This window comes from Miniopterus schreibersii (assembly GCF_964146895.1).
Source record: "Miniopterus schreibersii genome assembly, chromosome: 18".
Classification (NCBI taxonomy): Eukaryota; Metazoa; Chordata; class Mammalia; order Chiroptera; family Miniopteridae; genus Miniopterus; species Miniopterus schreibersii.
Window position 1 is genome coordinate 3337697 of NC_138121.1, and position 14330 is coordinate 3352026.

At 49.2% G+C, this 14330-nt stretch overlaps 1 protein-coding gene across 6 annotated transcripts in view; it reads left to right on the plus strand.

The window, feature by feature from the left end:
- VRK3 (VRK serine/threonine kinase 3) overlaps nt 1-14330 on the plus strand; it is a 40356-nt gene that overhangs the window by 15127 nt on the left and 10899 nt on the right. For 2 of the 6 annotated variants that reach the window (XM_081119311.1, XM_081119310.1), the window contains 8 exons: nt 1349-1411; nt 3082-3221; nt 5140-5298; nt 6636-6830; nt 10202-10260; nt 11833-11899; nt 12849-12933; nt 13202-13307. In XM_081119311.1, coding sequence (XP_080975437.1) covers nt 3083-3221; nt 5140-5298; nt 6636-6830; nt 10202-10260; nt 11833-11899; nt 12849-12933; nt 13202-13307 — 810 coding nt within the window. In that variant the 5' untranslated portion in view covers nt 1349-1411; nt 3082. Of the gene's footprint in view, nt 1-38; nt 51-292; nt 559-1348; nt 1412-3081; nt 3222-5139; nt 5299-6635; nt 6831-10201; nt 10261-11832; nt 11900-12848; nt 12934-13201; nt 13308-14330 lie in introns of those variants that run through there. The other 4 variants (XM_081119313.1, XM_081119308.1, XM_081119312.1 and 1 more) reach the window with 4 other exon arrangements.

Genomic DNA, 14330 nt, shown 5'->3' on the forward strand with positions numbered 1-14330 from the left:
TCTGCCTGTTCTAGAAGGGGAGGCTTTTGATTTCTCAAGGCAACTCGACGGTTGCCATAGAAACACGTTGAGAAGACTGGATTCCTGAAAAGACGCGCGGAAACGGCCATGTTGAGGCGAGGGAAATAATGTGACCTCTGCTGACTGGCAGAGACCGGCCTGTAGTTTAACACATGAGCAGTAGACCCAGGTAGCGTTCCAAAGAGGGCGAAATTGGGGTGGGCCATCAGCGAACCTCACCCCCAGCCTCGAGTTAAAGGGCTGACCTGCCGCGAAGGCGTCTGGGAAGTGTAGTTCCGTGGTAGGCACAGCCGAGGGCAGTCGGGAGGACAGCAGCGCCTGCGCGGGGCAGGCCTAGTTCCGCAGCGAGAATGCGCGCGCAGCGCCTTCCTCCGCGGAAGTTTCCTCAGGGCAACTCGGAAGGTGAGTCGCAGTCGGCGACTTGGGTCCGGTATTTGGTCTTCGCCCGGCTCACCAAGTCCAGAAGTGAGGGGAAGGCGAGGCTTAGCGGGGGGAAGTCTCATACCCTGTGCACAGTTCGGTCGTGCGGCCTGTGACGTAAGCACGACCTTTTGTGAGAGGTGGAGCCCCCGGGGGCGGGCTTTGGGACGTGAGAAGCTTCTGGTCGCCGGGATCATGGCCGGCCCTGGCTGTCCTAACCCGCTTTCGGCTCTTCGCGGTGGGCGTGGCTACGGCTGAGACAGGCGGAGCTGTTGGAGTTTCACAGACAACACCGTGGCCCTCGTCCTCCCTGGTCTCTCCTTAGGGCGGCGCTGAGGCGAGCCTCGGTCTCCTAAACCGCTGTCCCTCCAGCGCTCAGGCGGAGTCTAGCCTTCAGCGCTCCCACTGTGCTGGCTCAGAACCTTTCCGGAGGGACCCAGTATTTAACACGTAGCAGAAGTTCAGTAAATGTTTGTTGAATAAGTAAAATAAAGGAATGAAGGATAAAAGACTATCCTGAGTGTGGAGCCTTGCGCTTTAGCCCTGAACTGGCCGTGGGACCCTTGGACGTGTGACTTCCGCACTCGGAGACTCCTTTCTTCCATCCATGTTTATTGAGCGGTTACCATGGCACTATCTCCATCTGACCTATTAAATAGTTATTTGCTCGTTTGTTTATCTGGTTTCTCCCCACCCCCAGAATGTGAACTTTGTCAGGTGAAGAGCCATGTTTGTTTCCTTTGCTGCTGTATCCTCAGTGACTGGCACACATTAGGAGGAGTTCAGTGAATAGTTATTGAAATTAGCACCTTGTTACATAGCCAATGCTCAATAAACGTTAACCGTTATCTTTCCCTTACATGTGAAGTGAGCCTGAATCAGCCTCTCCATCTTTATTCACTTGCAGAACACTGTTGAGATGGAGATTCCAGCCCAGTGAATCTGAGGGCCAGACGGTGATCTCTTAAAGGTACCATCCCCTCAGGCACATGCCCCTTTAGCCCTGTTCCCCAACAACAGCTTGCTACAGCTCCATCTCTTCTGTGTCACTGCTCTCATATTTTAGTCCAGGAGGACTGTCGTCAAGGGCATGACAGGGTCACTGGGTTAGGTGCTTGCCCCATCCTGGAGGCCATCTTTATCCAAGGGTACTTGGCACCTGGGGAAATTCTGCTTAAAGCCAATTACAATCACCACAGATTTTCAAACTTTTGTTCACATAAACTAGCAAAGTGTTAGTATATTAGCCAGACTAGGCTAGACTATGCTGCAGTAACAACAACCCCCAAACCTCAGTGGCTTAACGCAAACCAAGTTTCTCACTAATCCAAAGTCTAGGACAACTCTCCAGGGTAGCCATCCTCTAGGCAGTTTTGGCTCCATCAACACAATGGCTTCAGGTGTGTCCTGGCCTGAGGGAGAAGGAAGACTGTGGTGCTGCCTCTCGCTTCTCTTGAGAAGATAGAGACATCCATTTCAGTGCTATTACCAGGACAACAAGTTAGGAAGTTACACAGCCAATCAGAATTACAGACTTCTTAGAAGCTAAAGGATACCTGGCAGCAATCTTTGCAATCAGGTGACCTACACACCTCCTTTGTGGGATATAACAAGGGCAGTTTTATACCACGGTGTAGTTTCTGCTCTTCTGCATACCTAAGGGAAGAGGAACCCTTTTCTCTAGCTGAGATTTCTTTCATTCGCTGTTTGGACAGCCTGTGTTTTTCAAGGGTGGACACTAGAATTCCATGAGGCAGCACCAAAAGGAAACGGAGAGGCCTGAGAGGTTCAGAACTTATGGTATGGAAAGAGAAAGGGGGAACGCCCTAGCCCTTTCCACTACATGAGGACCCAGCAAGGAGTTGTCTGCAACCCAGAAGAAGGTGGCACCTTGATCTGCAGGGGAGGGAAGGACAGAGGAGGTACTCTGGCTCTTAACTGTCTCAGCAGGAAAATGACTTCCACTCATACCCCATTTGCCAGAACTAGTCATGTGGCCCCAGTGTAACTACAGGGGACCCTGGAAAGTATAGGGGAGCATGTGCGTATTTGGTGAGTGTCAGCTGTCTGTCCCATCGCCATTCTATGCTTGAAAAATTGAACATAACAGCCCTGCCAATATGGCTCAGTAGTTGAGCATCAACCCAGGAACCAAGAGGTCACAGGTTCAATTCCCAGTGAGGGCACATGCCCTGGTTGTGGGGTCGATCCTCAGTAGGGGGTGTGCAGGAGGCAGCTGATCTATGATGTTTCTTTCTCATCGACATTTTTATCTCTTTATCCCTCTCCCTTCCTCTCTCTCTAAAAGTCAATAAAAGTATATTTTAAAATTATAGAAAGAAATGAACATCACTAGTGTAATTGAAGACCCTCAGTGCTTCTGCGATTGGTGCAGTGCTCCTGTGTAATTTTCATTGACCTCAGGGCATTCCGTATCCACAGTTTCCCCTTTGTACCTTTGTTCTGTTTCGTACCCACCCTGGGCCATTAGACAGGTGGCTAGAGGCTGGACATAGTGGGTGGGAACTCATTTAGGAGCAGCCACTTCCTGAGAGAGTAATCTGTGAGTGATTAGTTGGTAGTGAATTTTCAGTTTCTCTTTCAGCTTCCTGTTCCCTCTTGTACGCTTCTGTTTTCTAGCATGAACACCTTCTGTCCAGACTGTGGCAAAAGTATCCAAACAGCGTTCAAATTCTGCCCCTACTGTGGAAAGCCTTTGTCTACAGAGGAGCCCGAAGGGTCCCAGACCCTTGTCAGACCGCTAGCGTCTTCCGTCCGAGGTAAGGGCCAGGGCTTTGAGCTGCTCCCTGGAGGAGGGTGAGGTGCCTTTGTGCGGGCGTGTGGGGAGGGAGTACAGTCGCCTTTGCAGTCTATCTGACCTGCCTTAATACTGGAGAAGCCCAGAACTCGGGCCCTCTCTGTAGTCAGCTTCCTGGAATCTTCTTGATATGGCTTTGAAGTTGACAACTGTGTCTCCAGCCTGGACTCCTCCCTCGAAGTCCAGATTCATGTATATGAAACTGCTTTCTTGACATCTATTGGATGTTCCATAAACATCTTCACATGCCCAGGACTGAGCTCCCGAGGTGACTGTCCCCTAGTCTGCCCCTTCCATAGACTTTCCCATCACAGTAAATAGCTACTCTATTTATCCAGTTTCTCAGAGCAGACCATGGAGTCATCCTAATTCCTCTTTCTCTCCCACCCACTGTTTCGACCCTCTGGCAGACCGTGTCTGTTTAAAATCAGTGCTGAATCAGACCACTTCCTGCCACCTCCTCTGCCACCACCCTAGTCCATCCCACCCTCACCTGTCACTGATGTTATCACAGAAACCTTCCCCTGGTCTCCCTGTTTCTTCTCTGTCCCCTACAGTTTTTCACATCACAGCCTGATAGACCCTGTTAAAACAAAGCCAGACTCTGGCCAGGTGGCTCGGCTGGAGCATCGGCCCATATACCAAAAGGTGGTGGGTTTAATTCCCAGTCAGGGCACATACCTAGATTGTGGGTTCGGTCTCCAGTTGGTGTGCATGCAAGAAGCAACCAGTCGATGTTTCTCTCTCCCTCCCTCTCTTTCTCTCTCTCCCTCCCCCTTTCTCCCTTCCTCCCTCCTTCTCCCTTCTCTCTAAAATCAATAAACATATCCTTGGTGAGGATTCAAAACAAACAAACAAAAAGGGCTGAGTGGTAGAATAATAAGAGAATTCTGTAGAAGTGAGAAACACTAAGAAAACAGGGACCCTCAGGGCTGAGCAAGTGCTGTAAGTGGTGTTGGTCCTGGACTGTTTATTGGCCATTGGTGGCCTCCAGCCTGGGTTTTAATGGGGTACAGGAGATAAAGCTTAGAGCCTAAGCATCATGGGAGGTGAGATTGGAAACCTAAAATCTAGCACTCCTCAATAGGTAAACTAGAACAAAAAATTTTTCAGAGAAAATTGGTGGAGACATTTGTGTCTCAGCCTTGGTTGTGGGTGAAAAAAGGCAGAATGTCTAAGAATTCCTAACCAAGAACTCACATCCTCACAGGTTTGGAGCCAGAGTTCATACTGAACTGTGCAGCCCCCAGAAAACCCAAGTGGAAAAGTTAGTGTAAAGTGATGAGGTGTGGGTGCCCCTCCCCAACTGAGGCAGATTTTTGGGGGGAACACCCTTTAACGACTGACCTTAGGGAATTTCCACAGCACATGGAACTCTCAACTAATCAGCAAAGACACCAGGAAACAAGCCACCGTCAGGAAATACAATAAACTACAGAATCAGACCTGCACTAACCAGATACCTTGGAATTAACACATAAAACTATGTACAAGAAATTAAAAATATAATGAAGGAATAAAAATTAGTTAGAATTGACCTGGCAGGCTTGAAAAAGAACCAGTTAACACCTATGGTGATAAAAACAAATATCATGGCAATCAGAAACTCATCGGATTATTTAAACTGCAGACTAGACAAAGCTGAAAAGAGAATAGTGAACTAAAAGATAGATTTGAAGAAATTACCTAAAAGATAGAAGAGAGTGACAAAGTGTTAGAAGACATACAAGAGAAGCTAAGATCCCTAAAGAAGAAGCAAGACTTGGCTGTGAGAGTGGAAGGGAAGAGAGTGGTTGACTGTGAACTTAGGGTTTCTGGTTTTATGGTTCCTGGGAAGGGCCTTTGTATCTTCAGTCTGCCTTTGGTCTTCCTTTCTCTAGGCTCCAGGAGACAGAAGAACGCTGGGTCTGAACTCTCTCCCAAGAAAGTGAAATGGTCTGGCTGTGTCACTTCTTCGTCATCCCTCTTGTCAGACTATGACAGTTCTGGGTCCAAGGATACCTTGAGTCCCAAAGGTATTGATACCTTGAAGCCCAAAGGTAAGAGTTAGGATCAATCTTGCCTGACTCCAGATGGTTAAAGGCGGGTCATCTGACAATGTTTGGGTGCTCAATCATCACTTAAACTTGCCTGGACCCTTATCCCAGCCTCCAGGTTCCCCTCCAGTCCATCTGTACATGCCAGAGCTGACCTCACCCCTCCCTGCTCACAGACACCTACTGTTCCCATCACCCACAGTATGACCTCTTCAACCTGGCATCTGAGCCTCTGTGTGGTCTGCTTCCTGTTTTAGCTCTCTACACAACCCTGTGCACAGGAAACTTACTTTCTGGAAATACTCTTTAGGGTCTTCAGCCTTGGTCTTTGCTACGTTTGTTACCTCAGCCCCGGGTACCCTCACCTCCCTTCTTTGCCTGGCATGCTGCCACTTTCCAAACACTCAGGGGTCAGATCTCTAGGAAACCTTTTCTGAGTACCCTAGGCTAGGTCAAGGCCATCTCATCTTCCCCCAGAGCCTCTCTCTGTCCTCTTTGTCTGGGCACCCACAGTGCCATTGACACTCATTTGAGCACATGTCCCCTCCAGGCGGCTTGTCCCTTTCTGCCTCATTTGCTGTACTGAGAGTCCTTTATGGGCAGGGACCAGGTAGAGTCATCTGTGTGCGGCTCATGCCAGCCAGTGATCAAAGGAGGCTTGAGGACCATGTGCCAGTCTCCTTCCTACCAGGCCCTCATCTCTGAAGTCGCAGGCCTCAGTGTCTCCTCTGCGTCCCTTGTTATCCTCTAGGCCCACTCACTGCCTCTTGCCATTCTGTGCCTTGTGTGGATGGTAGGTTGGAGGAATGGAAATGTTAATATTTGTTCCTATGTCCATGTCCAGCAGTTAATATCTTTTTCTCTTTACCACTCTACCCCATTCTCTTCCCAGTCTGGGAGCCAGTCAAGGGCAGGGCCTCAGTCTAACAGATTTCTTTATACTTAGCACAAAGCCAGGTCCTGTCTCAGGATGGTTGAATGCCTAGAATGTCTTTTTCCCCTGGCAAATTCTATTCATTCAACAAGACCAAACTCAAATGTCCCCTCCTCCTGGAAGCCTTCCCTGACTTCTCCAGGCACAGTCAGTCTCTCTCATATCTCTCTGTACCGCCTTAGATTCCCCCACCTAATTAGGAGCTCCTGAGGGAGGGGCCCAGGTCTGACTCATGTCTGGGTCCCCAGCTTTGTAACACAGAGGCCTGACCCATAAAAGACTCTAGGAAGCATTTTTTCATTGAACAAATGAATAAATGAACAGTACTATGAGTATTGTCTCATTATTCATTCAACTTTTCTCTCCTGGATGCCCCTATTCCTTTATTCTGGCCATCCTGCTGTAGGGGCCCGGAGCAGAACTCCAACCCCCAAAAGCAGCCCACAGACGACGAGGAGAAGCCCTCAGACACTGAAGCGGAGCCGTGTGACCATCTCGCTTGAGGCTTTGCCCACAGGGACGGTGCTGACGGACAAGAATGGACAACACTGGAAGCTGGAAAACTTTCAGAGCAGGGATGACCAGGGCATTCTCTATGAAGGTACACTCTGTTTATAAGTGGGCAGGTGCTGGACTGGGCCCGGCTGACTTGGAGCCAGGACAGTGGGAGGGGAACCCCTTTATGAGAATGAAAATGGAAGCCACATCCCAGCTGTACACATGCCTCGAGGCAAATTTCTCTTAGACTTGGGACTGCAAACTATCCATCTACAGGGCCAGTCAGGTAGAGTAAATGAGTGCAGGAAGCTAGGGAATAAGACAGTTGGGAGTGGTAGCAACTGTGGCCAACTGGAAAGCACTCTTCAGCTTCAGCTACTGTTGTCATGTGGGAATGCAGGCCCAGTGTTAGCTAATGATAAGGATGATTAATCTCTACCCTGCAGAGATAGGATGGCCCCCCACCCTGCCCAAATTTGGTTTGAATGCTAAGACTGATGATGTCACACACCAAGAGGATATGAAAGGTTTATTGCTTGCATAATTGTTTCTGGGGGGAAGGGGTCAGAAATGAGATCACAGGGAACAGCACCTGGCCTGGGTTTTTATTGGTGGTTAAGAGGTAGGGCCGGGGTGAGTGTTCCCACACAGGGGCCAGGGCCTCACATGGTTTGAATATCCCACCAGCACCAAAGGAGGGAACCCCAGGCTTGCTTATCAGTTCACCCAGATGTGGGGCAGGAGGGAAGAGACAGGGCCAGACTTAAAAGCTGTTAGTAGTCAAACATCAAAAATGGACACCTCGTTACAATGAAGAAAATAACTGCCAGAAGTATTAGTAATAATCGACCTAACATTTACTGAGTACTCAAGGCCAGGGCCTGTTCTTAGCACTTGATGTGGTTTTGTGATTGAGATAAAATTCATATAACATAAAATACACCATTTTAAAGTCTACAATTCAGTGGGTTTTAGTATAGTCACAGTGTTATGCACCATCACCACCTAATTCCAGAACATTTCCATCACCCCAAAAGGAAGCCCCATACCTTTTAGTAGTCACTCCCATCCCCCCCTTTCCATCCCCAGGCAACCACTAATCTACTTTTATCTCTATGGATTTGCCTTCCCTGGACATTCCAGATAAATGGAGTGATACAATGTGTGGCCTTTTGTGTCTGGCTTTCCCTTAGCGTGATGCTTTCAAGGCCCATCTGTGTTGTAGTGTGTGTCAGCACTTCACTCCGTTTTATAGCTGAGTAGTAGTCGTGGGGGCAGGTATCACATCTGGCTTATCTATTTATCAGTTGGTGGACATTTGACTTGTTTCCGCTTCTGGCTACAATGAATAATGCTGGTGTGAGCATTTGTGTACAGGTTTTTACACAAACAGGTTTGCTTAATATAGTTGTCCCAAAATCAGAAGATGCTCCAGTCTCTTATGTAAAATAGCATAGTATTCACATATAACCTACGCATATCCTCCCATAATCATCTCGACATTATAATACCTAATACAGTGTAAATACATGTAAATAACTGATGGACTGTGTGGATAACAGGGGATAATGACAAGGAAAAAAGTCTGTACATGCTCAGTACAGACAAAGCCATGGTAGACCTAACTGCATAGTACACGTCAGCAACAGTGCAACTTCGCCCCCCAATATTTGCAATCAGTGGATTCCACAGATGTGGAATCCGCCGGTACAGAGAGCCAAGTGTACTTCTTAACTGACCTGATTCCTACAACAGTCTAACGGCATCAGCACCATCCTCATCCCGTTCATAGGTGAGGAAAATTAATCCCAGACATGAATAACTAGCCAGAGGTCTGGCTCTAGAAATCTTACAACCAGGATGACTAAGGAAGGGTGGGAATGAAGAGCAGAGAGGATGCAGAGAGCCTGCTGGAACAGCGGCCATGGGTCAGTTCACCGGCTGTAGAAAACCACACACTGAGCGTCTCCGGCGTGCCGGTGTGCTGCTGGGCTCTGGGGCTGAGCGGGTTCATTGAGTGGCACATGTAAAAGATGAAGCGAGCTATGATCTGTGCTCAGCTGGTACTATTATTATTTCTACTGGCTCCTCTGAATCCTTGCATCCAGTCTCAGGGGTGGGCTTCATTACTCCTATTTCACAGACATGGCAAGGAAGGCCCAGAGAGCTTTAGCAACTCTAGCAGAGTCCCACAGAGTTGATGGCGGGGCTGGGCTTGAATCCAGGCTGGCCTGACACAAAGCCTCCCTTGTGGCTTAGCCTCTCTAAGCTTCAGCTCTCATATCATCCACAAGGTGGCGCTAACAACAGCAATAATAGTATATTAGTACACGTGCTTCCCTTCTGCCCTGGGCATTAAAGGAAAGGATTTGTATAAAACACACACTTAGCACAGGGGCCAGAAACATTGCAGGTTTGTAATGAAGCAGAATGGGACAAGCATGCAAGGTGTTCATGAGGAAGTGCCCGGGGGGTCAGGACGTGGGGAGGGGAGAGGAAGTGGGGGGGTTATTGCAGAGGCCTCAGTGTAGTCTGAGCCGACCCCCATGGGGACTCTGAGCAGAGGTGGTCCTTCAGCATAGTCCCTTGTTGGGCCATCAGGGCTGGGCCTTTATATCCCCCTTGATCAGCCTATGGGCCACCCTGGATCTGCAGCTGAGGGATCCCTGAGGGGCTGAAAGCTGCCTATGACAGCAGGTGGGGCTGGACTAAGGTAACAAGTCCTTCCCAGAGGGGGATCTGCATCCATCACATAGCACTGACTCGTATGTGTAGACAAAGGCAGACGGTGTGTCAAGGTCCCCAGCACCACCTTCAGGTTTGTCGATGCACTAGGAGGATCTGCAGGTCTCTTATGCCGTGATCCATCACAGCAGAGTCAGCAAACGGGAGGCGCACAGGGGGAAGTGTTGGGGACCAAGCAGTACAGCTTCCAGAGCCCTCTCCCCGGGGAGTCACACGGTGCACAATGAGGTGTGACAGCACATGTGGTATGTTGTCATCCAGGGATGCTCCTTAGAGACTCAGCACCCAGGGTTTTTACTGGGGGCTGGTTGTGTAGGCCCCCTCTGCCTGTAACACACCGACATTCCAGATACACAGAAGGAAAGCAGGTGTTCAGCAGAGTTTGGGCACAGGGAGTCCGTCTGACTGGTTGGGGAATGCTGGACCCTCCCAAAACCCAGGTTTCCAGACACCAGCTAAGGGCAGCCCTGAGAGCAGACCTTTACAAGAACAGTCAGCCTGCTGTGTTCATAACCCTTTTGCATAGCTGGATATTAACAGAGAGAGAGAGAGGGAGAAAAAAAGAACCTGCTTGAAAATACGGAGGAGCGGGTCTTGAAAACCAAGAATGCACTGGATCCTGTGGATCGAGGGAACCAAAACTGCAGCTCCTTACTGGGACAAACTTTGAGGATGATGATACTCACTTTCCCTGTAGATTATAACCTTGCTCATTTTGTCCGTCTTCAGCTGAGCCTGTTTCCACCTGCGAGTCAAGTGCCCAGAAACAAAGATTCTCGCTGAAACTAGTGAGTGGCCCTGGGGGTGCCTGGGGTGGGGGGAGGGAAGCACCAAAGGGAGGGCCCTGGGTTCTGGCAGATGCACCATTGGTCTCCAAGCTTCTCTGTGGCCTGGGGCAGGCTGGAGAGTGAGGAGCTGTGGGCAGGGCACGTCTCCCTCCGGACCTCAGGTTCTTCATCTCCCAGGGCCTCTCAGCAGCTGTGGCCAGGTCCACCCCCCAAGCTCTGCCTCTGATACTTCCCAGCTGTGCGACCAGGCCAAGCAACTCCCCTCTCTGAGCTGACTATCCTCACCTGTGAGGGGGAGCGCCAGTAATACCCACATCAGGTGGTCCATCTGCCCACTACTTGCCTGCATCACAGCTTGTATTTATTAAGCACCTACTATAATATATAACTGTGTTGGGTGTTGGGGTTCAACAGAGAACCAATCAAATGGGGTCCCTGTGCTGAAGAGCCAGTGAAATCACGCCCAACTTTAGAATACAGGAAACATGCACTCAAGGTGGGCAAAAAGAAAAAATAAACCAAGAAAGTGAGAGCAGCCAGGTGGGTGAGTGATGTCCTCCAACACAGAGGAAGTGCCTAATAAAAGGGCATGGGCATGGTTGGTCACCTCACCACTATCCCTGAGAGTTGGAATTATGGGTGACTTTTATTTATACAAATTTTCTCACTCCCTCCCCAGAAAACCAGGACAACTGAATTGGGTCCCTCTCTTGGCCCTACATGGAGGCCATGTGAGTGGTTTAGAGCAAGGGCTCTGGAGCTGCTTGTTGAGAGCCCATTCCATGCCTGACTGTGGGATGAGAGTTTCACAAGCAAACCTGTGGGGGACATACAGCATACAAGTTTCTTTGTTCACAACCGTGTGTCTCCAATGCCCAGAACAATACTCAGCACATAGTAGGTGCTGTAGAAAGAACGAATGAATGACAGAGCTGGGATTTGAACTTCTCTTTGACTCTATGCTCTTAAGAACCCAGCTGTACTAGTTATATTTAATTAAACATTTGGCTTTACTGCTAGAAAAATAATGACCCAATATTAACAATGGTCTTAGCAAAAATAATATTTTACCGCTTTTTCACTTAAAAGTCTGGGACAGTGGTCCAGGGCTGATATGATGGTTCCATAACCAAGAGGTCCAGTTTCCTTCTCTCTTGTTGGTCCAACATCCTCATCCTATAACCTTCACCTCGTGGGCTAAAATGGCTGCTCCAGCCCACATCTCTTTTGCTCATATCCCCATTGGCCAGAACTTGTCATGTGGTCATTCCTCACTTCAAGGGAAGCTTGGAAATCTAGTTTTTAGCTGAAGGCCACGTGTCTAGGGAAAACTGGTAGATCCTATCATAAAATAAAGAAAAAGAACCTGGGTAATTGGAGATAACTTGAAACCTCTGATATGTGTTCAAGTGTAACACCCTGGGGAATTTGATTCTGGTCTGCGGGACTTGATGGGGAACCTGAGTTGTTGCTGGCATTACTCTGGGGATAATGCATGGCCAGCAATGATCAGGGATCCCTTGTCTAAGAGATTCTGGCATGACAGCCTTCTCCTCCTCCATCCAATGCCAGGATTCCAAGGATGGGCGCTTGTTCAATGAGCAGAACTTCTTCCAGCGGGCTGCCAAGCCTTCGCAAGGTATTCTGCAGGGAAGTGGGCAAGGGGGAGAGACTGGGAGGTACCAGCTTGGTCAGAGTAACCAGCTTCTCCCTGAAGGTGTGGGAAGGGTGGGGATTCAATAGGTGGCCCAGATTTGCTCCTGTCACACCTGAGTCCTCAGGCTCACAGGATGGACAACATGGGCTGAGGCCAGCTCATACCAGCTCTTGAGAGCCGAGTATTAAATTTGCAAAATTAGCTCAAGCCTGTTGTTAAACATAGCCATTTTAAAATTAATTACATCAACTAACAATAAAATAAATTGGATTAAGAACAAGAGCAGTAAATACTCAAAACTCATTTCATAATTATTTGTCTACATTTCTGTTTCTATACCCTTGAGATTGTTTTACATCCATTGCACCTGGATGGAGAAAACAATACATTACTGTGTGCTGCTGCTCATTTCTCCCATCTCTACATTCAGTGATGTCCTATCGGAAGCTTGAAATTGACCATGGTGGGAGTATTTACACCACAGAAATTGGCAAACACTACAAACCAGGGCTCTTTTCCCCTGGACAGCCAGCTGTTAAACTTCTATCAGCACACCTCTGGATCTGTACCATCCAGTAAAGATCCTGGAAGATGGGGTGACATCTAGTGACACCATGACCAGTTTCGACATTTGTAAATGTCTAAATGCTGTTTTATTAGCTATATGTGTGACTCAGAAGTTCTGCTGTTCTTATCCCTTCCACTGACTCCAGATTTATATATTCTTTCTCACATTTTTACCCCTTGTCACCTACAGACATAGGTGACATTCAGGGGTCAACCAGGCTCACCCTGTCAGCACCCCCGTTGTCACCCATGCACAGAGGTGGCATCTCTGACCAAGAGACTCAGGGTCTGGCCTGCGCTCAGGAGCACTTTTCTGGTCTGGGACCAGGTGGGCTCTAACCTCTCAGGTCCCTGCCTCCCCTAGTGAACAAGTGGAAGAAGCTGTCCTCAACTCCCATACTGGCCATCCCCACCTGTATCGGTTTTGGCATTCACCAGGATAGGTACAGGTGAGTCGCCTAACTCACCACCCACCTCGCTGGCCCCTTTCTTTCTCTCCCTGTCATGTGGTTGGGCCTGGCTGGGACCCTGGAGCCACTGGCTGTTAGTTGCTTCCTTTCACCTGCTTTGAGCCAGGCTGATCCCTCACCAATCAGAACCCTTAATCTTGCCTGGGACCGGGACCTCATAGCCACCCAGCCACAGTCCATCAGTGGCCTTTGTTCTGCTTCCTCCTCTGGTCCTCTCTCCTACCTTCCAGATACTCATGTCTTCCAGATTTTTGGTGTTCCCCATGCTGGGGAGGAGCCTTCAGTTGGCCCTGGATGACAACCCCAAACACGTAATGCCCATGCGGTCTGTGTTTCAGATGGCCTGCCGGCTGGTAGGTACCTAAGCACTGCTGGCCCCCACCGGGTGAGGCCACTGGGTTCTGGTTTATCAGTCTGTTCATTGACAAGGTCAGACCGCGCCTCCCTCTGCGGAACACTGAGAACAAGCGCAGTGACACAGGTGAACCCCAGACCATTAGAACCAGAGGGAGAAGCATAGAAGCATTACTATGAGGGGCATTCGGGGGGTATGGGAGTTGAGGAAGGGGCCCCAGCCTCAAACTGAGGGGCTTGATTGGGCTTCTGGATGAAGGTTCTTTCTAAACCAAGAGTGGGAAATAGCAAGGTGTTGAGTAGAGTGGGAGTGGAGATACGTGAGGAGAATATTCCAGGCCAAGGATACAGCTTGGTCAAAGGCTTGTATGGGGGAGAGAGCATAAGGCATTGGTTCATTCATTCATTTCTTCATCCTTTCATTAAATATTTATCAGGTTCCTGCTGGGTATCAGACACTGTCCCAGGGGCCGGGAGTACAGTATAGAGTAGCACAGACATGGTTTTTCAGTCTAGTTGGAGAAGATTGTATTAAACAGTTGCACACTGTGGAAAGTTCTCTGGATAGAAATGTCCCCTGCTGTGATGGAAAATAAGAGGATCCAATTTAAATTGGGGGAGGGACGAAAGTGGCAAGGGAGAGACATATTAGGTGAATACCAAAGGTCTTTATGCTCAGTGTCTGCATTGTGACATGAGGAAGGGGAACAGGTAAGAGATGGGTGTGGAGAGGTCAGTAGTGATCAGTGAGGAGCTAGGACTCTGTTCTGAGGGCACTGGGGAGCCATGGGAGGGTTGGGAGCAGGGGAGGGGCACTGTCAGCTCTGGATGCAGAAGGACCCTGTGGCCCTTGTCCGGGTAGGGGCTGGAGGGGGTGAGATGGAGGCCAGGTAAGGTCAGCGTGAGAGAGGATGAGGCCTGAGGAGAGGGGCCAGGCTATGGGGATGGAGAGGTTGTAGGACAAGCATAACTTGGTGCATAATTAAGCCTTGGGGTCAAAGGGGGCTTGGAGATGTCATCAC